The following is a 27,765-nucleotide window of genomic DNA, read 5'->3' as shown; positions in this document are numbered from 1 at the left end:
ATGAACTATGTGCTCGTGTAGCAAGGTCTGCTAGAAAGGAAGGAACCTTGCTTAATGGTTATGAGCCTCAGTTTTGGAGTCAGACAGTCCTGGGTACAAATCCCAGCTTTGCCTGGGACCTCAGCCACGGGACTTCGGCCGTTTATGTCCCTTTCTCCTCATCTGCGGAAGGGCAAACTTCCCACCTCATTGTGCTCAGGCTCAAACGGGAAATAAATGTGCATAAAACCCACAGAAAGCTCTCAACAAATGTTAGCAAATCATGGGCTTGGTGAACTGCAAGAGAAATAACTTTTCAAAGAAGAAAATGTGTCTGCTTTGTTGTCTCATAATTTGGGGAATATGGTATGAAACCTGTAAGTGATTAATGGAATTGGAAGACAATGAAGAATCTGAAATGCCCAGAAGAACTGAGCAAAATCAGTTTATCCTTCAGAAGTGGGAAGAGGCTTGGAGATTAGGCTTTCAGTGGTTAGGTATTCCTGGTGATGATGCATTTATTGTTGTTGTTGACTTAATTCTTTACGAATTATAAGTAACCAGATAACTCTTGAGCAACAGAACAGTGGTAAAATATCATTTGATTATATAAACTCACTTAAGCTCTCTTCCCAAAGGGTTTCCTTCTTAGTTGAGTAAGTAAATGGAGCTTTCAAAGCCCGAGGGCACTGAACTCGAGTAACTGTCTCAGGGCAGTTATAAGAATAAACACACAGCATGGACCCTCTCTGGTCATTTCTGAATGGAAGTTCCAGTCCCAAAGGCCACCTCTTTGCAATCAACATGCAGACCTCACAGAGACATGTGACACTCATGTCAGGAGACTTCCTGACACATGAAGATGTGCTGTGACAGCTGTCCCATCTGTGGACGCAGTTAGGGTCCCTGAGACCAGGAGGCCTGGGGGAACAGAGAGCTCGGGCCGCACGTGCAGAACTGGTGGGAGGGGCTCGTCTCCTTAGTGCTGTGCTGCCTCTGGGTCTTGTGCTGGAGAAGAGGCACAGCGTCTTCCTCGTCCTGGCTGAGCGGGGACCGTTGCCCAGAACTCATACAACTGGAGCCGGGGCCCAGAGAGGAACAGCCCAGAACACGCAGCCTGGATCATCTGGGGCCTGGGACAAGGTCCACCTGCCCCGGAAAGTGCAGGAGTGTTTGCTGGAAAGGAAGTATTCTACCTCTGGTCATGGAACAGGCAGTTGGCACATACTTCTCCAACGTGGGGTAGTAACATTTCTGGCAACGAGTGAGTCACTGAAACACTTTCTTCCCATCAACAGAGGTGTTACTGTGGAGTGCGCTAATTACAACAGAGCACTCTTTGTTGCAGTCGGGGCTGTTTCCTCAGCAAGTGTAATGAATTAGCTCCTTCTCCATCTAGCCACTGAGTCGAACGACGGCTCCGAAGTAAATTATTGACTTAATAGTCACTGTCTCTGATATTCTCTGCTATTAGATGTATGTTTAACATTCTAAATAGGAAAGGCCCTGAAAACACCTGCTACGTTAATGCACTGCTGCAGGGGGGTTTAAATGGACCGCTTGGTGTCACTGAAAATGAGTTCGTTTGCTTCGAGAGTGCTGGTCCTCACAGCATACATGACTCTGGATCTCCAGCACGAGGACTGGGGGTGGGGGGAGGGGGGTGAGGGGGGCGGTGCAGGGGGAGCGGGGGGGGGGGGGGGAGTGCGGCGGTGGGGGTGGATCAGCTGCTCCTCAGGCAAACCACACTTCCCTGGCACCCAGCCAGCGTGTCGCTGAGTCCCCACAGGACAGTTACTCGGAGGCTCAGCTCTGTTACAGGTAATCACAATTTCTTACAAGTAATTAATGTGGAAAGCTTTCTCTCTTCACAAGCAAGCGCTCACACGAGCACGCATATGCTCTCTCTTGAATTCCCCGTCCTAGGTAAGCACACCCTGTCTGACCTAGCGGGGGGTTTCGCTGTCTGAGCTACTACGGGAGCTCTAGCAGAGCCTCATCTGGCTCATGGTAGTTTTCTACAGCATGTGTCTTCATTTGAAGTTTCCTTTATTGCTTGCTGCTCAAATTGTTGACAGGTAGATAACTTTGATTCTACAGGGTTTTTTTTTTTTTCTTTTTGTATATTGTAAAGAAAAAAAATCCAATGTCTCCCATTAAGCAACATCTAACAAGATATTGAACAGCTATGAACAATCTTTTTCTTTTTTTAAGATTGATTGATTGATTTTAGACAGAGACAGAGAGAGAGAAAGAGAGAGTGCACCAACAGGAGGGAGGGGCAGAGGGAGAGGGAGAGGGACAGAATCCCAAGCAGACTCCCTGTTGAGGGCAAAGCCCCATGTGGGGCTCGATCCCAGGACCCTGCGATCATGACCTGAGCTGAAATCAAGAGTCGGATGCTTAACTGTCTGCACCACCTGGGTGTCGCTAATGTTCTCTTTTCTGACTATTCACCAAACTGAATAGACAGACAGACAGGTACACACACACACACACACACACCCCTCCACACACATACCTTCTCTGGGCCTTCTCTGTTCTTCATCAATTTACCTTCAAATTCCTCCCAATAGATGGCGTTAAGAACATGTATACAACATAAGGTGCAGGGCAGAGTCTAACATCTGTGATAATTTTCAAAAGATTTATTTTATCATTTTGGGTTCATATAGCTTTATGTGGGGTTTTGGTTTGATAAGCTTGAGGTGTATATACCATGCAGAGAACAACCCAAACTCAGAATCTCTTTAGTGAGTCCCCACATCTGCTTGGATCTGATTTGGTTTAAAAACTGAAAGGATCAGGGAGGGACATTCAAAGCCCCAAATTCTTTTTCTAATTCTTTAATATGTGGAACTTGGGCCACACCAGTTAAAGGACCTAGTCTCTAAAGTACTTAACTTATCAGACACATGCAAGATATTTATACATATAGAGGAACAACATACGTTTATTAGACCTCATATTCCTGAATAATCTAAAGCTGACATGGAACACTGCCCCGGTAATAGTCCCATAGACAAATCACGTTATTTATTTATTTTTATAGTTTACATTATTAAACTCAAGTCATGGGGGTTTACAGCGGACTCAACATCAAGATCGTGTCATCCTCCTGTAATTCCTTTATCACTTGCGTAGTGTCCCATGGAAGAGTTCCTAGCTATAAACTGAGGAATGATGATGACATCATCCCTGAGCAAAAGGATGAAAGGTAGAAGGAACCGCAGAGATTTTCTAACTTAGGGTCAATTGAGTATACAGCACACATGCCCCTATTCTCTGTTCCCAAGCCCTGGGCAGACATCAGTAATCAATTCCAGAACTTCTGTTTCCAATTCCTTCTCAGCAAACATATCCCGCAGACAGTCCACTATCTATAATGGGGAGCCGGCGCGTGAAGGAAATGCTTGTTCTTCCAGCTCATCCAAGTCCCTCTTCTTTCTGATAAGAAAACAAAGGCCCAGAAAGTTTAAGTATCAGATACCCTTTCTTAAAGAGCTCTGAAGAGTCAGTCCCATTACTTTAAGGTCTTGTTTCATTTTCCAGCATTGGCTAGGAGTAATGGGGGTGCTTTGGGCCTCGAGGGATCTATGATCTAGTTTTGAGAAGGAAAAGGTGATCATGCTTGAAATATGTGTAGACTAAGTGTTAATCTGGGGTACCGATGTCAAGATTGGAGAATGCTGAAGTAGATAGTAGAAAATTTATGGAGGAAATGGAGCTCAGGCTAAGCTTAGGGCTCATTTATTCACTCAATAAACCAGGACAATGTCTTACTCTCTCCGGGTCATAAATGTCTCATCAACAAATCAACAAACGTATTGAGTCCACCATGCACTGTGACAGATGCTACAGGTTCAGGGAGGCTCATGGCTTAGCGGGGAAAAAAAAAGAATATATCCTAACTGCATAGTACTGCATACAAGTAGATGTTCCTTCTGCACAGTGGGGGTGCGCAATAGTTCTTTTCCAAGTCTGTGCCACTTCTAGGATTCCACCTCCTGCTAGAGATGGCCACTTTCTTCCCCTGGAGGACCAAATCTGGCCATACCCCATCAGCTTAACCTGCTGAGCACCTCGAGTTAACTGTCATTTCTTTTCCATTCCCATTGCAGCTGAGCAGCCAAGGACCCTAGCTCTCCCTGTCTGGACACAGACACGCCCCTCGGTAGTGTGCCCACCTGCAAGACGGCCCTCCCAGGATCCATTCGCCACACGCACCTGTCAGTGATCTTTCCCCAGCACAGCTCTGACCATGTCCTTGCCAACCTAACCCTCAGACCACATCTAAACTCATCAGCATGGCATTCTAGGCGCCCCCCAGGAGCTGCCTCTGCCTCCTTGGCAGCCTTGTTCCTTTTATTTTCCCATGTCCCTCCATCACACCCTCCGCTGCAGTCTTGCCCCGCGCCTCTGTTAGAAGGCAGGAAAGGCAGGCTTTGAAGGAGGAAGGAAGAGTCCCAGAGCCTCATGACCAGAGGCGCAAGGGTGGGTCTGAACCCACCGTGGAGGCCAGTCTGGCGGATGAGCCTGTCAAGTCCCACCAGAGCAGCATCCCTCCAAGCGCAGCCATGGGGATTCGCAGAGCCCTGGAGGCATGTTTCTGCCCCTTCCCAGTCTCAGGGGAGAAAAGGACAACACAGACCCAAGTACGGCACCCCAGTATGGCACTCGGCCCACACTACTGTGATTCCCAGGAGGGTCGGCAAGCACTGGCTACGACAGGGAGCTGGGGAGCAAGTCAGAGAGAAGCAGCCCAAGGAGGGGAAGGGAAGGAACGGGAGGACCAGTCTTCATCTGAGGGCCCATGACTGTTGAGTCTCCGTTCACTCACCCCTACGTGGGCAAGGTTACAGTTTCCTCATAGACAGACATGGAGGCAACACCTACTTTGTAGCCGCAAAGCATTTCCCCTGCCTTTTTTCCATGAGCATTTCCTAATATTTCACCAGGCATGATGGAAATGAGGTTGGAGAAGTATAAGAAGTCAAATGTGTAGCAGGTGAAGTGCCCTCTAGCCTCCTCAGCCTGCCTCTGCTTCCAGCCCCTGCCCCCTCCCCCAGTCTGTACTCAAAACAGCGGCCAGGGGGCGCCCAGGGGGAGCAGATTAAAATACAACCAGACCACCTGCTCTGCTCAGAACCCTTCAAAGGTTTCCCACCTCCCAGGAAAAGTCAAAGTCCTTAGAGGAGCCCTCACTCCCCCACTGCTCTGTCCTTCCAACCTCCTCCCCCCCCTCCACGCCCTGTTCCTTCTCAAACAAGCCAGGAAGCTCCCCAGATGCCTGTGCACGTGTCGCCGCACGTCCTTCTAGTCTTGGCTCAGGGGTCTCCTTCTCAGTGGGGCCCTCGCTGCGGCTCTGATGTAAAAGTGCAAGCCCCTCCCAGCCCCCTGCGTGTTCTCACCCTCTGACACACTCCGTGCGGTACTCTACCTCTTTGTTCTGTTGATGGTTTACTCTCTGCACTGGAGCAGAAGTTCCATGAGGAAAGGGGTTTTGACGGTTTTGTTCACTGCTTTGTGCTCTGGGGCAGTCTCTACCGAATGGACAATCTAAGTGTTGGCTGCTATAGGTATATCCCAAGACTGGGCTGATTAGAGGCCCAGCAGTACCAGGCATGGGAGTCGCGAGACCAAACGAACGTTATCAGTAATGATGCACATTCCGGAATGCTACCACGCACAAGGCTCTGTGCAGGTGAGCGCAGCCGGCCCCCTCATCAGAGGCCTCAGAGACACCCAGAAACAGGACGACAGCATCTATCACGACTCAAACAAGCACTGCGGAATGCATGTTGCTGGGGCGCAGGGTAGGGGACAGGAAGCCGGGGCAAGGGTATTCCTAATAAGCTGGAAGAACGTTCTCCACGTCAAGCAGCAGCACCTGAATCTATCAAGGACGGCTTCCTGAGTGCTCGGAAGTAAAGGATTCAGAATGAGTAAGCTTGCCGGCTCGTGTAAATAACATCTACTTCCATTCCTGAAGACCCTTAAGGTGGAAATCAGGTTTTCCGGGAGGCTGGAATAAGGCACATCCTGGATAGAAAGCACCTGCTCTGGGCTGTGACAGGGGTGAGGCTTCCCCGAGCGCTTTACCAACACGACACACACCGTCCCTGGCATGACTTTTCAGCCTCACAGCCCTATGAAAGCGACACTGGTGCAGTAGAAACCAGACTTCACATTTTTGAATTTTGATCTCTTCCTGGGTGAGCGAGATGTGGTGCCGTCCTCTCTCGTGACACGTGTGAGATGACTCTGCCCAACCGTATGCTAATGGAAATGTTCCGAACACATTTAAGGCAGACCAGGCTAAGCCATGCTGTTCAGCAGGTCAGATGCATCAAATGCATTTTTTAAATTATGATATTTGATATTTCCAACTTCCCATGGGCTTATGGGGACCTAACCCCATCCCAAGTTGAGGAAGATTTGTACAGGAAATGAACGTCACTGGGTGACTTGAATCAGAATGCTGAGACACAGAATTTTTACACACAGTGATTCTGTTTGGACAGAATTCCCAGCTGGAGCACAAAAAAATCTACTCCTAGAATTTCTGCCTGTTCAATGAATTGAGATCCAGGCTATGGGGCATGAAACAAAATGGTTAATCCTTCCCATATCTTTGTAAAAAAAAAAAATCTCTTAGTTTAACTGCATTTCCTCTCATATCCTAGGTCTTGAAAAATAGAGGCTTTAAGTGGGCTCATAAAAACCTTTGTCCCTCATTTCAATAATCAAAATATTTTAAAGTGTCAAGACCACTGAATTATAGCAGGGATCAACCATTTTGACGGTAGACCAAACATTTTAATGGCTATAATCAGAAGACGACTTTCTGTCAGGGGGAGATAATAAAGTTAACAGTTTCTTCTTTAAAAAGGTCTAGAAAGGAGGCTGCCGGAGAGAGCTGGTAACTTTCTGTATCAATTAAGACTTCTAAAATAAACAAACTTACTATCAGTTTATAAATGGACTCAGCCTCACTGTTGTAAGTTAGCTGGAATTTCATTCTGGTTAAATAACTGAGCTCATGTACTCCACAGAGAGGTATGATTTCCACTCAGACCCAGCGTTCTAGAGAAAGAAAAAAGGAAGACCCTAGGAGGTGCCTGAGATGGAATGGGATGGCTCAGGCCAGCAGCGGAAACCCTCAGGCTAGCCCTGTGCTGTTCCTGGAGGAGCAAACGTCCAGAAAGACCTCAGTGGGGCACGTGACATTTTTATATGGTGGTTTCTCTTTCTTGAGAAAAGTGTCTGAATCTAGCTTCGCCCAGGTTAAAAACTGTTGGAAAGTGCCCTGATGCCACAGACCAGATCTGCAAAATGGGCATGCAATCTCTCTTGACCCTGAAGCTGTATTTTTGCAACAGGTTCCAAAGGCCAGGGAACAACTGCTCAAAATCCTCTCCAAACCAGCCTCCAGTGAATGGGTACACTGAACAGTGGTATGCAACACTTGGTTAATGGGTGAGTATTCTTGGAGAACGCTGAGGCTAAAAAGGCAGCATTGTTCCACTTTTACCAAGAATTAGGAGGAAATGCTGACCTAAGTTACCCAGTAACTATCCTTAAAAAGGGCTTAACAATTAATTGTGGACGCTTATCACGAGGGAAAACAAACAAGGCCATTTCATCTGTTTGGATACAGGGAAATCAAATCACTCTCTCTGTGTGATATATTACTTAAATGTAGTGGGTCAGGATAAACCTTCCCTAAAACCCCCTAAGCCCACTTAGCCCTTGGGGGAAATAGTTAAACAGATAAGAAAGACTTTCTTCTCTTCTTTTCTCCTTTCCTCCCACAAATGGCCTCTGCTAAAGCAATTCCAAGATGTTATTTCTTTACTCGAAAACTGACTTTATTTTGCACAAGGTTCTGGAGGAGCAAATCTGATTCTGAGGATTCCGTTAACTTCCACAGGTTTTTTTTTGGGGGGGGGGGCGGGTAGGGCATCAAGAGTAGGGATAGGCAATGCCCAATATTCTGAGATTCAGAAATCCCTGGAGAAGGTGCAGGAGGTCCGGAGGCTGGCACCCCATCCCTTTTCCAGCAAACCCAGCTGCTGTTTCCAGAGGGAAGATGGGGACTTCAAAGGAATCTCACCTGCTGGGTGTCCCCACCTGTGTGAGCTCAAAGAGAAAAGGAGACAGACTCCAGCCCCAAAGGAGCACATTCCAGAGCCCCAGTGCTAAGAGAGGCAAACTGAATCGAAATCGGAACAACTCATACCTCTGAGCAATGGCTCAGACATCCGCTTAGTCCAGTAATCTGTCAGGAGTGAATCATTTAAATACACCCTTGTTTAAAAACACGCAAATAGGACTCAAAATTATTTTCAATAGAGCAACAATGTGGAGAGCGAGGAAGCTCAAGGAGGCTATTCTGGCAGGTTACCGGGGTGGGAAAGGAAGAAATTGAGTTCTCTGAGCTCTCTTTCCCCAGTGACCTCCTGCGGGCCATAACTGCACACACCTGAGTTTGGGCAAGAATTTGGCCCCGGGTGAGCGGCAACACCCTCTACCTCCCTCCCCTCGGGGGCCCGGCCACCCCTGAGGCTAAGGTGCCCCTGCCAGTCCAACCTAGGACCGAGGACCCTCTCCGCACTCTATCCCTGTCCAGGCAGCACGGTTCTGGAAAAAAATGGGGGGGGGGGGGCGCGGAGAGCACACAGGACTGAAAACCTAATAATAAACCGTGTCTGCTTCCCAGCGGAAAGGACCAGGAGCTTCGCCTCCCCCTTCCAAGCCCCTCTGATCGTTTCGGGTAAAGCAGGAGCCCGCAGCTCGTGGAGCACCGAAATCGGAGTCCCCGCGGAGCTCTGTTCGCACGCAGACCTGGGCGCCCCGGCGGGGAAGCCCCCGCGTGGCTCCGAGGCCGACCAAGCGCACCCGCCGCGCCTCGCCCACCCTCGCCCCCGCCGGCCCCGCACGCGGCCTGGGCGCTGGGAGCGCGTGAGGGCGCGCGCCTCGCCCACCCGCCCGCCGAGCCGCTCACCGAGCACCACCGCGGCCACGGTGGCCAGCAGCAGCCAGTTGTTCCTCAGGAAGCGCTTGCTGTCGCATCCCTTCCTCGCCGGCTTCCCCATGGCGGGCGCCGGGGCCGGGAGCCGCCGCCGCGGCCGCCGCTATTGTGCGCGGAGCTCGGCCGCGAGCGCGGGGGACCGGCGGAGGCTCCGCGGCGCGGCGGGGGCGGGAGGCGGGTGCGCGCGGGCCGCCGCGGCCGCCGCTGTCGCTGTCACCGCCGCTGTCCCCTGAGACCGCGCGCCGCGCCTGTCGCCCGGGCCACCTCGCCGGCAGTGCGCGTGGGGCGCGCCCGGCTCCTCCTGCCGCCGCCGCGCTCTGCAGCGCCGGGGCCGACCAGCGAGGAAGGGGGGCGGAGCGGCGGGCGGCGGGCGCGTGGGGGCGTGCGCCGTGCGCGCCGGAGCCCGCAGCCCGCAGCCCGCGCCCCGCCAGCCGGCACCTGGAGTCGCTCGCTTTTTTTTTTTTTTTCTTCTGTCCTGCCAGACCAGCTTTTCGGATTTGGGGTTTCCTCCTCGCGGAGCCCAAATGGGCGGAGCCGCCGTGGTTTGGCCGTGCGCCCGCACACCCGCTCCCCGCCGCGGCGCACACGCCTGCCCCCGGCGCCGCCGAGCCCTCGCGGGTGGGGAGAGGTGAGGGAACAGCGCTGTCGTGGGTGCCCTCGGCTCCCCGCCGCAGCCGTCCCGAACGCCTGAAGCCCCCAGCGGGGGAAGAGGGACGGCTGGGGGTGGGGGGAGGCAGAGCAGGACTTGGTGAGCTCAAACCCCTAACCCCCCCTCCCGCCCCCCATTATTAATTCTTTCTCGGGGTAGTGGGAGGGGAGGCCCCAGTAGGACGGCGGGTGGACGGGGCTTGCAATGGGCCCGCGTAGAAACTTGAGTGGCTCTGTGGCCGCTGAAGGCCCCCGAACTGTAAGCCTTGGCAGAGGGACTAGGTGTGAGCGCCGGGCGGAGCGGTGCTGGGTGAAGGTGGGAGGGCCCAGTCCTAAGGCCAAGTGCACTGGGAAGGCAAACGGGGGAGTTGGAGAAACGAGGTAAGTGGTGCCAATTAGATTACGCGAGCCTAAGTGAATTTTCTAGTTCTCTTCAATTCTTCTACCCCATTATTTCACCGTCACTTACACACAGTCTTTCCTTCCCTTTCCCACACCACCACCTCCGCAGCTCTAGGCTGCCTTCCTGTCAGCTTTCCTAACATTAAGTAAGATCTGCACCTTTTTTTTTTTTTTTTTTTTTTTTTTGCTATTGCGGAGGCTACGCTCTGAATGGGGAGGGTGGGGGAGCTCCCCAACGGGATTATCTGATGACTAAAACCCCACAATTAGAGCTTCATTCCTTTGGCTGAAATTGATGCAAGCCTTCTTGAAGAGATTATAATTCAGCTTTAAGAACCAGGTACACTTGAGTATGAACGACTTGATCAGTTCTTCTCCAGAAACTAAATTTTGAGAGCAGGAAGGATAGAGCATGTCAAGGTCACTGTGTGCCTGAGCAGGATCTGAGGAAATGTCAGAAGGAGGGAAACTATCAAGAAAGAGGGGACAGAGATAGCCACCCCCCCCCCACACACAAAAAGCTGGGAAGTACTCAGGTATCCAACAGGAAAGGAATGGCAAATATATTATGAAGTTGTCGTGCAGTAGTACATTATGCAGCCTATAGAAAGGAAGTTTATGAAATTTTTAATTGCATGAGATAGCATATGTTATGATATTAGGGGAAAAAAAAGGGAAAGGGGAAAAAGAGAGGGGAAAAAAAAGATTACATTGTGCATACAGTTTGGTCACAACTATGTAAAGCAAACATAGAAAACAAAACCTTATACTTAGGAAAAAAAAAGTCCATAAGGAAATATGCCGAATTTTTAACAGTGGTTGTCTTTGGGTGACTTAATAACGTGTTTGAATCTTTCTGCTTTCTATCTTCATGTATTTTCCCAAGTGTTTCCCGTGAGCTTCCTCATGCCTATTACAGTTGTGGGTAGGGTTATATTGAAGAGAGAAATGGGCCCTAAAGAGAGAAAAAAGTGGAAGAACCAAGATGAACTTTGTACATCACAACTCTTTGACATCTAATAGAACAATCACACCTAGGTTTTATGCGTAGGATGTTTAGGTTTAAATCCCAGGACCACCACTTACCAGCTGGGTAACTTTGGGCAAATTGCTTAAATATCTTTGTCTGTCTCAGTTTCTACATCTGTAAAATGGAGGCATTAATATTATTTCTATCACGGGGATATGGTAAGAGTTGAATACAATGTTTCTAAAAGACTTAGTGCCTGGCACACAGCGAGCGCCATCCCCAGTTGTACTTGGAGATAATGGGAGCAGGTGCATTTTTCTCCCTCTCACCTGTGGCCTGCCTGTCGGGAACGCCTCCTGACGTCAGACCCACAAGAACCCTGGCATATTTATTAAGAGTAATTACTATGGACTCTGAAAAACAATCTGAGGGGTTTGAAGTGGTGGGGGTGTGGGAGGTCGGGGTACCAGGTGGTGGGTATTATAGAGGGCACGGATTGCATGGAGCACTGGGTGTGGTGAAAAAATAATGAATACTGTTTTTCTGAAAATAAATAAATTGAAAAAATTTTAAAAAAAGAGTAACTGCTGTTTAAAGTTGCCGTGGACCCTAAATCTACTGCATTTTCATACCTAAGACTCCATAGAGTATGTAAGTGGCTTTATGCTAATTTAAATTATGCAATTTTAAAATAGTGCAATATAAAAAGATGAATAAAGCCAACATGTATACACTCATTTTGAAGTAATAAAAATCTCCTAAATTAAACGTAAGAGTCAAGAATCTCCAAAGTTCAAAGCAGGTGGGCCAAGGGAATTATAAACCGCACTCATGCCATTGCTCCTTGGTGGTTCCACTTTAGGTGGTAATAAAAAATAATTAATAAGCAGATATAATGCACTTGCCTTGTGCCAGGCACCTTTCTAACCACTTTGCACAAATTATCTCCCTTGATCCTCCCAACAGCTGAATGCCATAGGGACTGGTGTTCTACCTCGTGGAACTGCTGGAAGAATCAGATGAGATACTGTGTGTCATTAGCATCTTCGTCTTACAGCTGAGGAATCTGGGGCACATAGAAGGTAAGAAAATTCCTTCAGTTCCCTTGGTTGGTAAGAGGAAAATCAAGGTGAACTAGGTGGTCTGGCTCAAGGTAAATGGACCGCCTTTTATATGAGGAACAAATACAGAATTGTTAGGGGAAATTACTTGAGTTACTTTATGCAAGATCTTCAGGATTCCATCCTTCCAAATCCAGGGGACATTAGGGTGTCTTGAAGTGCTTTTCTCAGGTGGAACCTGCTTGCATTTTGGTGGCTGAACTCCTGAATTCACTTTTTGTGGCTACTACTGACCCCTGGTTCCATGATATATTTGCCTGAGATAAGCACTACTTACAGGCAGTAAGCATCGCTTTGGGGGGAGATAGGAAACTTAGGGTTTTAGATTTATTTTTTAAATTTTCATTGTCTATGATAGTCATGAAAGCACATGATCTCAAGTTGGACAAAAGTTAAGAGACGTTTCTCTTGTAAGTTCTCTCTGAGGGGAACTTGACCACTCAGATCTTGGAACAGGAACTTTACTCTCCTGGGGTAAGACCTTAAAGCCAAGTAGAAGGAATCTGTAGGGTTTTCCCCCCTTCTAATAGGTGTTAACATCTCCTTTTCCCCAGACCCCTCAGATGCCTTCAACCCTGCTGATACAAATCTTTGGCCATGTCTTAATACATTACATTTTGCCAGTATGCTTTCCCCCCCGCCCCAAACATTTAAGCAACTCTGGCATTTCTTTTACTGCTATTGTTTCTTTCTATTTTTCATCCTCAGTTGTTGAGTCATGGACTCTCTTGTTATGAAAGGAAAGAGACTTTGACTTTGCCATACAAGGTTATATCATCAGGTGACAGCATTGGCTTATATATTACTGGTTCAGGGACAAAAAGTAAGGCATCAGCTTCTGATCACCTCCAGAAATAGTAGGCTGGTTTTGGTCTACCATCATAAAACATATGCAGTTGGTTGCTTTGTCCTCATGCTGTGGTAATGGGAAGAAGGAGGTCATGGGATACCATGACTGAAATGAAACAGAATTGTTCTTCAGTTTGTCAAAGCAAACTTCGTTAAAACTGTGTGTCCTTGAGCAGGTTGTTTAACCTCTCTGAAGAGTTTAAACAACCTCATCTGAAGATACCATTTGAAGTAATAAATACAAATGGCTGATACATATTTGATACATATTTGAAACATGAACATATTTGATACATATTTGATACATATTTGAAACATGAACAAGTTTTCAGTCTCACAAGAACTCAAGGAAATGAAAACTTAAACCAGTATTTGCCAGTTAAAGATGTTTTAAGATAAAATATTTAAAAATGTATAATTTTAAGATTATAAATTGTAAACTTAGAGAAGGTATGTAGAAATGGGCAGCGTTGCAGACTTCCGGTAGACCTAAAAAATGCTATGACTTTTCTGAGGCTTATTAGGTAGTTTGTAACATCATTCATTAAAAGCATTTGTATTCTTAAACTAAATCATTCTACCTCTTCAACTTTATTCCCCCCAAAAAATGATGGTTGGGGGGTGGGCTGTCCATTCCAGTTCAGTTGGAAACAATTTCACTACCTAATAAAGTGGACGGGGTAAAGATTGGTTAAGTGTGTTAAGGTATACTGGGCAATGGAACACCATTCAGGTATTGAAAAGCATATTTAAGCATGTAATTCAAATATTACATGGGAAAATGGTAAGGACACATAGCTATGTTTTGAAATGGCAAAAGTAAGTTATAAAACAGTGGGCGAATTGTTTTTTTTATGATGAGACTATAGTTATTTATTATTTGTATACCTGTAAATATAAAACTTAAAATATGCATATTATAATTCCAATTACGTCTGTGCGTGTGTGTATATGTGTGTAAGGGTAGTAATCTGAGTGCTGCTTTTTTTTTTTTTTAATTTTAAGACTTTATTTATGTATTTGACAGAGAGAGCACAAGCAGGGAGCGCAGCAGTCAGGGGGAGAAGCAGGCTCCCCGCTGAGCAGGGAGCCTAATGCAGGGCTTGATCCCAGAACCTTGGGATCATGACCTGAACTGAAAACAGATGCTTAACTGACTGAGCCGCTCAGGCACCCAGTAATCTGAATATTATTAATTTGTGAGCACGTGTTCTTTGCTCTGCTAGGCCAAGCTGTTCATACACTTGGGAGATTAGGATTTTTCTACAGAAGGAATTTAAAGAACAAAATATACTAACATTCCACTTCTACATGAAGTTTAGGATTATGTAGCAGGAAAGACTATCATCACGAGAAAGAATGTTTCGTAGTCCTTCACTCCTCATTAGAGTATCAGAATCCCAGCATGAAAGACCCATCTCAGAGAATTCTCTGGAGTGGAGGAAGGTCACCCCGTTACCTATAAGCAGCTGCCCCTCCGCTGAAGCAGGAGAAGACCCAGGGGGATTAGATGAGCGACTCACCACTTTCTGGTCAAGGAAATGGTGGGAAGACCAAAGGGAGGGTAAAAGAGATGCTGGTCCGGTTTTCTCTCTCCAGGCTTTGCTGAGGAAGGTGGTGTATGTTAGAGACAGGAGGGTGACAGCTCTGTTTCTGACCACCCATTAAGGGGCTGCCTCCCAGACTGTTTCTTACCAACCTGGGTGCAGCCACATCAACACAAGTGTGGCAGGAAGTGTATGTAGTCAGGCAGGGAGAGGACCTGAGATTTCACGTCCCAGGCACCCTTGGCTCCTGGGGGCAGGGATGCTGAACTGAGAGCCTCGGGATGGTCAGTGCCAGATGAGGCGACTCTCAAGAGTCTTGGGCTGGGGGAGTCCCGTGTGAACCGGCCCGATACAGAGGCTCACTTATTTATTACTGTCAGTAGCTGAGGTCGGGCTGAGGCTGTACTAGATGTCGTCAGCTCTAATGAAGCCAAGAGGAAAAGCAGAATATATCTTCCCAACTGCACATTTTAACCCGGAAGACCTGCAGGGCAAGTTGCAAGTAGGGAACATGTTCTGGACGCCAGGATCCAGACGGGTCCACACATCACGTTGGGCTGTTCATGTTTTAAAGTCTCTTTCATTTTGCAACAGATCCCCCCCCCATCTCATTTGTTTGTTAAAGGGACTGGTTCATTTGTCCTATAAGATTCCCCCAGACTAGATTTGGCTGATTGCTTTTTCAAGGTGGCAATTGATTTGTTTTCCTCCCGCACTGTGTCCTCTGAGCTGGAGGTTGGATCTAGGGGTCTGATAGCTAGCAGGGCCAAGATCCAACCAACGGTAGATTCTGATGTCAGCCTGATTCATCTGGGATAAATTCGCCGTCAACATTTTGAATATGGTTTGGCATCTGTTAGTGATGGTTGCTTAAGATCGCTTTATTTAATTTGTTCTCATTCTATCGTTCCTCTGAATATATTTGCCGGAATTCCTCTATAAAAAGAATTTTTACCTCATCAGCTATTTGGTTACCCTGAAATAGAGTTTGTACAGAAAAGGCAGGATCTGTGATTAACTTTTTCCCCTTACTGGTTTTCTCAGTCATGAATTGGGGCCCTAGCATCCTCCAGTGGGGACTGACATTGTTTTGTTCCCTTGTTTTTTTATGCGTGTTATGATGGACACTGTATTAGGGTAATTATGCTCACTGATGTTATTATGAATAGGACACTGTATTAGTGTTATTATGTCTACTAGAGTTCTTGTGAATACTTTTATTAGTGTTATTATGAAATGAAATTTATTATGTTAATATGAAACACGTAAATCCATCCAAAATATATAAATCTGTGTGCGCATATGTAACTGATTGAAACACATAAATCCACATGTTTCAATCAGTTATATATGCACACATAGATTTTATATGTTTTGGATGGATTTATGTGTTTCAATCAGTTACGATCGTTATTATTTTCCTTGCTCAAATTGCTGAATCTTTAGCTAACGGGAGTCCATTCATTTCGGCTCCCATGTCCTTTGGCCAAACCATTTGTCTTCAAATAGTGTTCTTATTTTCTGGCTCAACAAGATGACCCAGGACCCTCTTGTACATTTCTTGCCCTGGAAGCAGCTATTTCCCCAGTCTCTGGGTTCCTTTTTGTGGAGAATAGTGTTTAGAAACTGTAGTCTTGGTGATGGTGGTACTCACCTCTACCAGGTCCTGTCCTGGTTTGTTTCACTTAGCTTAAGGTCCTCACGGCTCATCTGTGTTGACATGAGTCAGAATTCCCTCCTTGTCACAGCTGAATAATTTCTATTTGTTTATCTGTTCATCCACTGATGAACACCTGGGCTGTGAATAATGCAGCTGTGAAAATGGGTGTATCAGTATCTGTTCAAGTCCCTGCTTTCAGTTCTTTCGTGTATATACCAAAGTGGAATTCTTCGGGGTAATTCTCTGGGTTATATATATTTTAAAAGATTTTTTTAATTTATTTGTCAGAGAGACAGAGAGACCCATTTACAAGCAGGGGAAGTGTCAGACAGAAGGAAAAGCAGACTCCCTGCCGAGCAAGGAGCCTGATGAGGGACTCAATTCCAGGATCCTGGGATCGTGACGTGAGCCAAAGGCAGATGCTTAACTGACTGAGCCACCCAGGCATCCTGTATGTATAATATTTCGAGGAACTGCCATGCTGTTTTCCCCAGTGGCTGCACCAGTTTGCATTCCCACCAGCAGTGCATGAGGGTTCCAGTATGTGCACATCCTTACCAACACTCGTTCTTTTCTCTTTGTTCATCTTAATTGTAGCCATTCCCAACGTGTGTGAGTCAATTCAAATTTAACACTGCAGAATTTTGATTAAATTTCTTTGATTTTACTCATGTCACTTTTTCTTTACTTTGAAAATCTTGGCTCTTAAAGGCCTTAAGTATTTATTTCCTAATTCTATAATGTACGTGTAATAGTAAAAAACAAAACAAAAACAAAAAACCATATATATATGGCTCAGTTGGCTAAACATCCGACTCTCGATTTCAACTCAAGTCATGATCTCAGGGTTGTGAGATCGAGCCCCACATCAGGCTCTGCGCTGGGCATGGAGCCTGCTTGAGATTCTCTCTCTCTCTGTCACTCCTCTCTATGTTTCTTAAAAAAGAAAAAAAAAAACCTGTGTGTGTGTGGGTGTGTGTGTGTATGTGTGTGTATCAACATTACTTTTAATAGTAAGACCGCTGAAAGCAGCTTAAGATTTCTTTGTGGTACTTTTTTTTTTTAATATTTTATTTATTTATTTGCCAGAGAGAGAGAGAGGGAGAGAGAGAGAGCGCAAGCACGTGAGCACAGGCAAACAGAGTGGCAGCAGAAGCAGAAGGAGAAGCAGCCTCCCTGCCGAGCAAGGAGCCCATGTGGGACTTGATCCCAGGACGCTGGGATCATGACCTGAGCCGAAGGCAGCTGCTTAACCAACTGAGCCACCCAGGCGTCCCTCTTTGTGGTACTTTTAACCCCAGAATGTATCCCTCAAGGCATATATAGTCAAATTCCTGTGTTCAGTGGTCCCTTGAGCTAATTATTTTCCCTTGTGTGGTTATGCCATCAGTTTGAATGAAAGCATGTGAAACATTTACATAGTTCAGTCAAAACTAAAAGAGCACAGAGCATTGTCCTTTTGGTCTTCCTCTCCCCTCCTTGCCCCCCTATGTAATACTTCGTAGCTAACTAGTTGTCCTTCAGTTGGTTCTTTTTAGAAAACATAAACAAAATATATTTTTATTCTCCCACCCTTTATTACAGGAAGGTAACATTATCTAAGCCCCGTTCTTTGCCTCACTTTGTTTCATTTATCGTGGTGCTCGCTCAATATTCTGATACGGAGATTTTGCTCATTCCTTTTTCTGTTCAATATTCCTTTGTGTAGCTATTGGTATGAAGAAGTCTTCCTCATTCCTTTGAAATGCTACAGGATACTTTATTGTGTGGATAGACCCATAGTTTTTTTTTTTTTTTTAAACAAACTTCCTAGTGATAGACATTTGGTTCTTTTCCAGTATTTTGCTATTACAATTAATATCACAAGGGATAGCATTTACCTCACTCAGAAGTGTGCTGGCAAGTGTTTACCAGCAAGCTCTCCAAGGGGGGGGGGAAGAAAGAAAGAAAAGCTTAAGAAAAAAAGAAAAAAGAAGCCTTGATTTTCTGGTTTTTGATATAATTTATTTCTTTGCTTTTGATCTAATTTATTTAGCTTTACATCTGTATAATTTCATTTTATTTTGTTTTGAGAGGGAGAGAGACCGTGAGTGTTGGGGAGAGGCAAAAGAAGGGGGTATGAGAGAATCTTAAGCAGACTCCACACTGAGTGCAGAGCCCCGCATGGGACTAGATCTCACGACCCTGAGATTATGACCAGAGCCAAAACCAAGAGTTGGACATTCTAATTGAGCCACTCAGTTGCCCCTAATTTTATTTTAAAAAATGGAAGTGCTGGGGCGCCTGGGTGGCTCAGTGGGTTAAAGCCTCTGTCTTCGGCTCAGGTCATGATCCCCGGGCCCTGGGATCGAACCCCACATCGGGCTCTCTGCTCAGCAGGGAGCCTGCTTCCTCCTCCTCTCTCTCTCTGCCTGCCTCTCTGCCTACTTGTGATCTCTGTCTGTCAAATAAATAAATAAAATATTTTTTAAAAAATGGAAGTGCTTAGGGGCAACTGGGTGGCTCACTTGGTTAAACATCTGCCTTCAGCTCAGGTTATGATTTCAGGGTCCTGGGATCAAGCACGGCATTGGGCTCTCAACTTAGTGGGGAGTCTGTTGCTCCTTCTCCCTCTCCCTCTGCGGCCTCACCTCATGATCTCTCTGTCTCTCAAACAAACAAATAAATCTTTAAAATAAACAGAGATGTTTAACAGCCAGCTCACAGATATTCCTGAAAGTTAAACAGTCAGCTCTTGTGAACCAGTACGAGCCATCACACCATAAAGTCCACACCTCATTTTAGTACCTGAGTAGAAACTTCTATATGCCTAAGCTAGAGATCCATCAGTTTTTTTTTCTCAAGAAGAGAAGTTCAAAGGTAGACAACTTAGTGCTTATGTTGGAGCTCCATGGTGGGGTATCCCATGGTCCTTTCTCTCTGCTCTGCTCTCTTAGCCTCATGGTCCAAAGTGGCTGATGGAGCGCCGGATATCATGTCCATATGCCAGACAGCAGGAGGAAGGAAGTGAAGAAAGGCTCTGTGGACTCAGTTACTTTCTAGGATATTCCCAGAGACCCCATCTAGCCCTCTGCTTACAATTTGCCGTACAGCACTTGGCTACCTGGTCATATTGAGCTGTAAGAAAAGCTGGAAAATGGGGACAATTGTGCAGGTTGCTGCCTCAAATAAAATAGGTTTTTTTTCTTTTCTAATTTACTAGGTAAGAAATGAAAAATGAATGTTGGCTAGGCAACTAGCAACCTGCACCCCTTCTCACGAAATCTTTTGAGCTCAGCTGCTCCAAAAGGCCACCTTCGATGATGACTTTTCTCCATCTCTTTTCTGAGCTTCAGTGCTGATGCTCCAGGGATCATTGTAGAAACGACACACATTTTTTCTGAATCATTGTTTTGGTGTTTTATGTGTATGCCTGCCTCCCAGTTCCTAATACACTGATGATTATATGCAATTATAAATTCATATGGGCAAAGTCTGCATTTTACATTTCTTCTTTGTTTCTCTTACAACTTAAAAAAGATTTTTAAGGTGTAAAATGAAGTTAGTGATATCTATACTGTTACTGGAAGAAACAGAGAAACAGTACACACGAACGACTAAAATGTACAGTGTTACGTACACGCCCCTCTCTCTTTCTCTTCCTCCCTCTTTTCTATTATTCGTTCTTTCTTCTGGTTAAATATAGAGGGAAGCCGAGGGAAGATGGAATGCAAATATTTTATCTCGGCTGGGGGAACGCTGTGTACAAATTACTGGTGGTTTTCAGGACCTGGAACTAGAGACATCCGCTTACGTTGTTGTCCAGCTCCTGTTCTGGGCGCATCACGAGAGTGACTCTTTAAGTACACACCTAGTATCCTACCTGCTATTAACATATATTCATTTTCCCTGTCTTTGAACTTTGTAATTGTAAAATCACACCTCAGGCTTTATTGAGTCTGGTTTCTTTCAATGCACATGACATTTGTGAAGTTCACCCATGCTGTTTTGTTATAGCAATAGTTTTCTTGTATGACTGTGTCACAATTATTAACCCATTATGTTGTTGACAGACATTGGGTTATATCTGTCTTTTGACAATTATAAATAATCCTGCTGTGAACATTTTTGGGCCTGTCTTTTGGTACGGTGTGTATGTGTTGGGCATATAGCTCGTTATGGGAGTGCTGGGTCATAGTGTATGCTTATGTTCAGGTTTATGAGATGTTTCCAGATTGTTTCCAAAGTGGCTGTACCAAATGATATTCCCATCAGCACTGTGTGAGAGTTCGGTTTTTCCGCATCTTGACCAAGTATTGACCAATCATCTTGACCAATCCCTAGTATTATACTAGGGAATAGTCTATCTAGATTCTTGTTTGGGACCAGAGTGCTTATTGACTTCGCTGCTGGTCATGTTGGTGGCGACAGCTCTCTCTGAATTTCCCTCAGGCAAAGAGTGATTCCACATCCAAAGTCAAGTGCCTTCTTCTGGGAGTAGATCTGTGGGATGGTGATGGTGCTGGTGGTGGAGGAGGTGGTCATGGTGGTGACGGTGGGGTGGAGACAATTTTCAAGGGCCATCCCAACTCTGAAGTTTCTTGCAAGACTAACTGAGGCCTGAATTGCAGAATTTTCCCCTCTGTCCAGTCCTATGTCCCTCACACTTTGAAGATGTTTTACTGCCCAGCAAACCTCTTAGTATATAAGTTTGGAAGTGCCAGATGATGTTTCCCTGGGACAGTGATTAGGACAGTATTGTTAGATTTTACAATTGTTAAATTTGGGCCCTTCTGGTGGGCATGTGATTGTGGTTTTATTGTCCATTTCTGCAATGGCTAATGAGAAGGAGCACCTGTTCATACATTTAATGGGAATCTGTCTCCTCTTTCCTGAAGTGGCTGTTCAAGTCTTGTTCCCTCTTCTATCAGGTTATGTATCGTATTCTTTGCTTCATATGAGTCCTTTGCTGGATAGATGTATTTCAAAGATCTTTTCTCACTAGAGCTTGCCTTGTTTACTCCCTAAATGATTTCTTCTCATTTCCTGAATTTTAAAATTTTAATGTGATCCTGTTTAACAAAATTTTCTGTTAAGTTTGGTGAGTACTGATTTTGTTGAGGAAATACTTGTGCACCCCAAGAGCACAAAGATATAATGTGTTCTATTCTTAAAAGCTTTATTGTTTTACTTCTCTCCTTTGATCTAAAATCTTCCTGGAACTCCTACTCTGAATGGTGTGAGGTAGGGGTCAAGATCTATTTTTCTCTATATGGCTATCCAGGCAATCCAGCAACACTGATAGAAGACATCATCCTTTCTCCAGTGCACAGCAGTGTCCCTTTTGTATGTGTGTATGTGTGGCTCTGATTCTGGATTCTCTGTTTTGTTCCATCAGTCTATTTGTCTGTCTTTCCACCAATCCCCACTTTGTTTAAATTACTGTAGCTTTATAATTAGCTTGGATACTTGATATACATCCTCTTTTTCTCTTTAAGAAAAACAAAGAAAATGATCTTGCCTATTCATGATCCTTTGGATTTTCAATTTTAGACTGTTTGTGAATGCACACAAAAAAATTTTCTGGGGTCTTTTTTGTAGATCAGTTCTGGGGAGAGTTGGCTTCTTTATGATATATCAGTTTTGTGGATTTTGAATCTTTTAATACATGAACCTCGTATATTCCTATTTAGGTCTTCCTTAGTTTTTTTTTTAATTTTATTTTTTAAAGTTGTAATTTTCTGTGTAGCCAACTTGTGCATCTTTCACAAGATGTCTCACAAAAACACCTAGGTTTTTATGATTGTAAATGATATCTTTGAAATTATTATATTCTTGGTGGCTTAGTGGGTTAAAACCTCTGCCTTCGGCTCAGGTCATGATCCCGGGGTCCTGGGATCGAGCCCTTCATCGGGCTCTCTGCTCAGTGGGGAGCCTGCCTCCCCTCTCTGTCTGCCTGCGTCTCTGCCTGCTTGTGATCTCTGTCTGTCAAATAAATTAAAAAAAAAGAAATTATTTATATTCTAATTGTTTATTAATGATATCTAGAAAACAATAGATTTTTTAAAGTTTTTTAAATTTATTTATTTGAGAGGGGGAGTGAGAGAGAGGGCACAAGCAGGGGGAGATGGGCAGAGGGAGAGGGAGAAGTAGACTCCTCCACTGAGCAGGGAGCCTGATGTGGGGCTCGATCCTAGGACCCTGAGATCATGACTTGAACCAAAGGCAGATGCTTAACAAACTGAGCCACTCAGGAGCCCCCACAATTGTTTTTTGTTGTATTAATTTTCTTTCCAGCAATCTTGCTAAATTCATTTGTTTCAATTCTAGTAAGTGTCTATTTATTATTTCTGATTTTTTAGATGTGTAAATATGCTATTTGTAAACAATGACAATTTTAGTTCTTTCCTTTTTATCCTTCTGTTTCCTTTTCTTGTCCTGGTTAGTACATTGAATAGATGTGGTGGTAATAGACATCCATGTCTTCTTCCCGGTTTTAGGAGGAAAACTTTCAATATTTTACCTTAAATAAGATATGCCCTGGGGCGCCTGGGTGGCTCAGTGGGTTAAGCCTCTGCCTTCGGCTCAGGTCATGATCCCAGAGTCTTGGGATCGAGCCCCGCATCGGGCTCTCTGCTCTGCAGGGCGTTTGCTTCGCCCTCTCTCTCTCTGCCTGCCTCTCTGCCTCCTTGTGATTTCTGTCAAATAAATTAAAAAAAAAAAGATATGCCCTATTTCTTATCAGATTATGAGAGTCCCTTCTAGTTAGCTAAGTGTTTTCCTAATAAATGGGTGTTGAATTATATCAACTGAGCTTTTTTGCATTTATAGAGATAATTATATGATTTTTCCCTCTTTTTCTGTCAACGTGGTAAATTACGGTAATTATAATTGAATGTTAAACTCTTGCATTCCCAGATTAAGCCCAGCTTGGTCATGATGTACTATCCTTTTTATGTTTTCTTTCCAGATTAAATTTGCTAATTTTATTTTCTATTTTTAAGATTTTATTTATTGTAGAGAGAGCATGAATGGGGTGGGGTTGGGGGTAGAGGGTGGAGAGGAAAGAATCTCAAGCAGTCTATGAGGGGCTCCATTTCACAACCCTGAGATCTTGACCTGAGCTTAAACCAAGAGTCAGTGCTTAATCCACTGACCCATGAAGGCATTCCTACTAATTTTAAAAATAAGTTTTGCTTCTAGGTTCATGAGCTGTTTACTAGCATAATACATTACTCTCTTACAAAGCCCTTGTCAGATTGGGGTATAAAGTTTTCATAGGCTTTAGGACTCAGCTAAAAAGTATGCGTAAAAGTATTTCTCTAGAAGAATTTATGTAATATTCCCCCCCTTAAAGGTTTGGAAGAATTCACTAGCTAATCTGTTTCATTATTTTCTAGTTTAATTCTACTGAATTCATAAAACATTCTGAATGATTTTAATATTTGAAATTTCTTGATCCTTACTTTATGGCTTACCATATAGTCAATTTTTGTAAATGTTCTCTATGCCTTGAAAAAGTATTCTGCCATTGTCTGCTTCTGTGTTTTACCTATATTAATTATATCAAGTTTCTTAATCAGGTTGTCTAGATCTTCCATATATTTGCAGATTTTTTTTCTCTATTTTTTAAGTTACTAAGAGATAAATTAAAATCTGGGGCACCTGGGTGGCTCAGTGGGTTAAAGCCTCTGCCTTCAGCTGGGGTCATGATCCTGGGGTCCTGGAATTGAGCCCTGCATCGGGATCTCTGCTCAGGAGGGAGCCTGCTTCCTCCTCCCTCTCTCTCTGCCTGCCTCTCTGTCTACTTGTGATTTGTATTTGTCAAATAAATAATTAAAATCTATTGTAACTGTGGATTTGTCTATTTTTTGGTGCTGTCAGTTTTTACTCCCTGTGTATCCAAGTTGTATTATTTGATACACACAGCTTTAGAATAGATGATTTCGTGGTGTATTGAGACTTATTCTTATGAAATATCCCTCTTAATCCTTAGTAGTGCTTACTACCTAAAAGTTGTCTTCTTTTCTAATACTAGTATATTTATGCGACCTTTATTTTAATTAGTGTTTTTATGATATGTAATTTTCTATACTTTTTTTTTTTTTTTTGGAAGGAAGCATACTTTATGTACAGATCCCTTCCACCGTAACTGATGTCACAGGCCAATGCAGACTGTCCAGGGCTGGTTGGGGTCCATGTGGAATGTTGAAGTATTCACCAGGGCTTGTGAGAGCTGATAGATCCGTGGTCGCTGGGCAGATCAGTACTGTGGAGGGGCTGCTGTGATCCTTTGTAGAGCTTGGCTTTGGGCTGATCTCCGGGAAGCTGATGAGGGGGTGGTGGAGTTGCTGCTCAGTGACCTGAGTCTACAACTTACTTTCCACAGCCTCCAGCGAGAGACCGTGCTGTGTCCACCTGTCATCTGAGACTGGTGAGTTTCTTATTTAGATTCAAACTTGTTCAATCTGTTAGAAGTCAACTTTATGTAAGGCATGATTTTAAAGCAGCTCACAGAAAAACTGGCTGCACAGATTTAGGAATAATTCTGGATAGTTGACAAGTTTAGCATTGTTAAAAGGAGTATGCAAGGATTGAGAAATTTTTAGATGCCAGGCTAGAACGTCCTTAAATATGCTCAGCCTTACAGACTCTTACAGAAAGGTGAAGAGAACATTTTTCTTTTATAAAATATTGCTCTTAATCTTTAGTAATGGCTTATATCTAAAAGTCTTGCAATACTGGTCCCCTTTTTAATAGCTTTGTTTTAATAAGTGCCTTTGATATATAATTTTCCTAATTTTTAAAACTTCTATGTCCTTATTATTTAAGGTGTATGTTTTGAAAGTAGGAAACAGTTGGCTTTGATTTTATTTCCGGTCTGAAAATCTTAGCTCTTACGTTGAGTATTTGTTTGTGCTTAATTCAGTTACTAATATATTTTGAATTCTACCAACTTAATATTTGTATCACCTGTTTTATGCTCCTTTTTTCCTTTCCTTACTTGCTTCTTTTTGGCTTAAATATTTTTTTTATCATTCTAATCAACTTTTTGGTTGTACATTCTTTATTTCTGGAGATTATTACTATATTCATTCTCAAATTATTAGTGTCTAATACAAATTGGTACTTCTACATAGTGACAGGACCTTGGAACATATGAGCTCTACCTTTGATGTTTATGTTGTCATGCATTTTAATTTTACACAAATATAAAATTCCACAAGACAGAATTAGTAGTAATATTGGTGTTTTCTTCATGTAGTCCACATTCATTTAGGTTTACTTATATATTTACCTTCTCTGGTGCTCCTAATTCCTTCCTAAATTCTGTGTTTCAGTTTGGGATCATTTTTCTTTTCTTTTCTTTTTCTTGAAGATTATTTATTTATTTATTTGACAGACAGAGATCACAAGTAGGCAGAGAGAGAGGGCGAAGCAGGCTCCCTGCTGAGCAGAAGCCTGATAGGGGGCTCGATCCCAGGAATCTGGGATCATGACCTGAGCCTAAGGCAGAGGCTTAACCCACTGAGCCACCCAGATGCCCCTCATTTTTCTTTTTCTTGGAGAATTCCCTTTAGTAGTTCTTGTAATGTTGGTTTTTATGACAATCAGTTATCTTTTTCTTTGGAGATGTCTTAATCTCACTCACAGTTCTGAAGAATGCATTTGTACTTATCTCAGTCCCTCCTCTGGCCCAGTGTGAACACTTCATGCCCCAGACCTTGTGCTACTCTTCTGACTGGGCTCCTGGTGCCTGACTTTTTCTTCATGCCCACACACCAGCTTTAATCCACCTAAACCTGGGAAGGGCATTTCTTTCTTATCTAGTGACTATGGACAAGTGAGTCCTTGGGCAAGCCAGGGAACTTGTTCACCATCCAGTGGACTATAACCACATCTTTTCCGATTAGGTGTGCATCCCAGCTTTGAGATGAGGCTCTATTCTACGTTTGTCAATCTTTGGGTACTTTCCTCAGGGCTAGTATATTTATAGTTACTCCTCTGTTAGAGTCAGTAGTTTTTGTTGTTGTTGTTTTGTTTTTAGGTTTTATTTATTTATTTGAGAGAAAGAGAGCATGCATGAGCAGGGTGGGGGTGCAGAGGGAGAGGGGGAGTCAGAGAATCTCGAGCAGACTCCATGCTAAGTGTGATGCAGGGCTCGTTCTCACAACCCTGAGATCATGACCTGAGTCATAACCAAGAGTTGGTTACTTAACTGACTGAGTCACCCAGGTGCCCCTGGAATCAGTAGTTCTTCATATCGAACTTTCTGTTTTAGTTACAATGTGATTTCTTTCTACTGACTGAGACCTGAATGATATACCAATCTGCATCTCCAGGATAAATCCCATGATCGTGATGCATTATGTTTATTGGATATATATTATATATCCTATATATATATCCCAATATACTAGATATATTATTTGATTAAACTTGCTAATATTTTGTTGTTTTACGTCTATGTTATAAGAGATAATGTTCTGTAATTCTGTTTTTTTTTTAAGATCTTATTTATTTATTTGACAGAGAGAGACATAGCAAGAGAGGGAACACAAGCAGAGGGAGTGGGAGAGGGAGAGGCAGACCCCACCTGATATAGGGCTGGATCCCAGGACCCTGGGATCATGACCTGAGCTAAAGGCAGATGCTCAATGACTGAGTCAACCATGCAACTAGTTCTGTTTAGTTTTAATGTCTTTATCTGGTTTTGGAATCAGAATAATACTGACTTTATAAAATGATTTAGTGTTTCTCCCTTGACTATTTTCTGGAAAATTGTGTGTAGGTTTAGGTTTGGTACTATTTCTTCCATATATGTCAGATGGAATTCACAAATGAAGTATTCTGGGCCTGGAGTTTCTTTTTGGAAGTAGTTAACTATGAATTAAGTTTCTTTGATTGGTAGTGGGTTGTTCAAGTTTTCTATTTCTTCTTGTGTCAGTTTTATAATTTGTGTTTTTCAATGAATGTGCCCATCTCATCTCAGTTGTCAAATTAGTTGGTGTAAAGTTGTTTATAATATACCTTTATATCCTTAAAATCTTTGGGGCCTGTGGTGATATCCTCTTTTTCATTCCTGATACTGGTAATTTGTCTTCTCTTCATATTTTTCTGGATCAGTCTGGGTTGGAGCTTGTGAATTTTAACATCTCCCCCCACCTCCCGTCAATCCAACTTTTGGGTTCATTTATTTTCCACATTGTTTTCCTATTGGGTAGGTCTCATTTTTGAGGTTCCCTCACCTCTGTCATCTCGTACTCTTAAAATTGTGCCTGCTAAGGCAATTTTCTAATGATGTCAAATAGACTGAATGCCTTCAAATAGATTTCATTTTTGTATTTTTTCTGGCTTTTTAAGTAGTTCTCTGCAAGAGCACATGTTACTTCATTACAGCCAGAAGCAGAAATCTGAGAGGAATAATTCTGGGTGGCTGGTATTGCAGGAAAAGCACTAATTTGGAGGCAGATTCCTAGGTTGAAGACTTTTCTCTGTTGCTTACTAATATTGCTAATAATGAACTTGGGCAAGTTAACTTGAGTAAGTGTAAGTTTTCTTGTCTATAAAATGGA

At 44.0% G+C, this 27,765-nt stretch overlaps 1 protein-coding gene and 1 long non-coding RNA gene across 3 annotated transcripts in view; one reads left to right on the top strand and one right to left on the bottom strand.

Annotated features, from left to right (window-relative positions):
* SLC1A1 (solute carrier family 1 member 1) overlaps positions 1-9,422 on the bottom strand; it is a 76,102-nt gene extending 66,680 nt beyond the window's left edge. Inside the window, exon 1 of the mRNA XM_032307553.1 lies at positions 8,987-9,422. Coding sequence (XP_032163444.1) covers positions 8,987-9,077 — 91 coding nt within the window. The 5' untranslated portion in view covers positions 9,078-9,422. The remainder of the gene's footprint in view (positions 1-8,986) is intronic.
* The window catches only part of LOC116570428, a 41,473-nt gene continuing 23,118 nt past the window's right edge, over positions 9,411-27,765 (top strand). The window contains exons 1-3 of one of the 2 annotated variants that reach the window (XR_004277425.1): positions 9,411-9,641; positions 12,000-12,115; positions 24,579-24,623. This is a non-coding gene — a long non-coding RNA (uncharacterized LOC116570428). Of the gene's footprint in view, positions 10,043-11,999; positions 12,116-24,578; positions 24,624-27,765 lie in introns of both variants that reach the window. The other variant, XR_004277424.1, reaches the window with a different exon arrangement.

This window comes from Mustela erminea, chromosome 12 (genome assembly GCF_009829155.1).
Source record: "Mustela erminea isolate mMusErm1 chromosome 12, mMusErm1.Pri, whole genome shotgun sequence".
Classification (NCBI taxonomy): domain Eukaryota; kingdom Metazoa; phylum Chordata; class Mammalia; order Carnivora; family Mustelidae; genus Mustela; species Mustela erminea.
The sequence above is the reverse complement of the archived record's forward strand: the minus strand, read 5'-3'. Positions and strand labels throughout refer to the sequence as shown.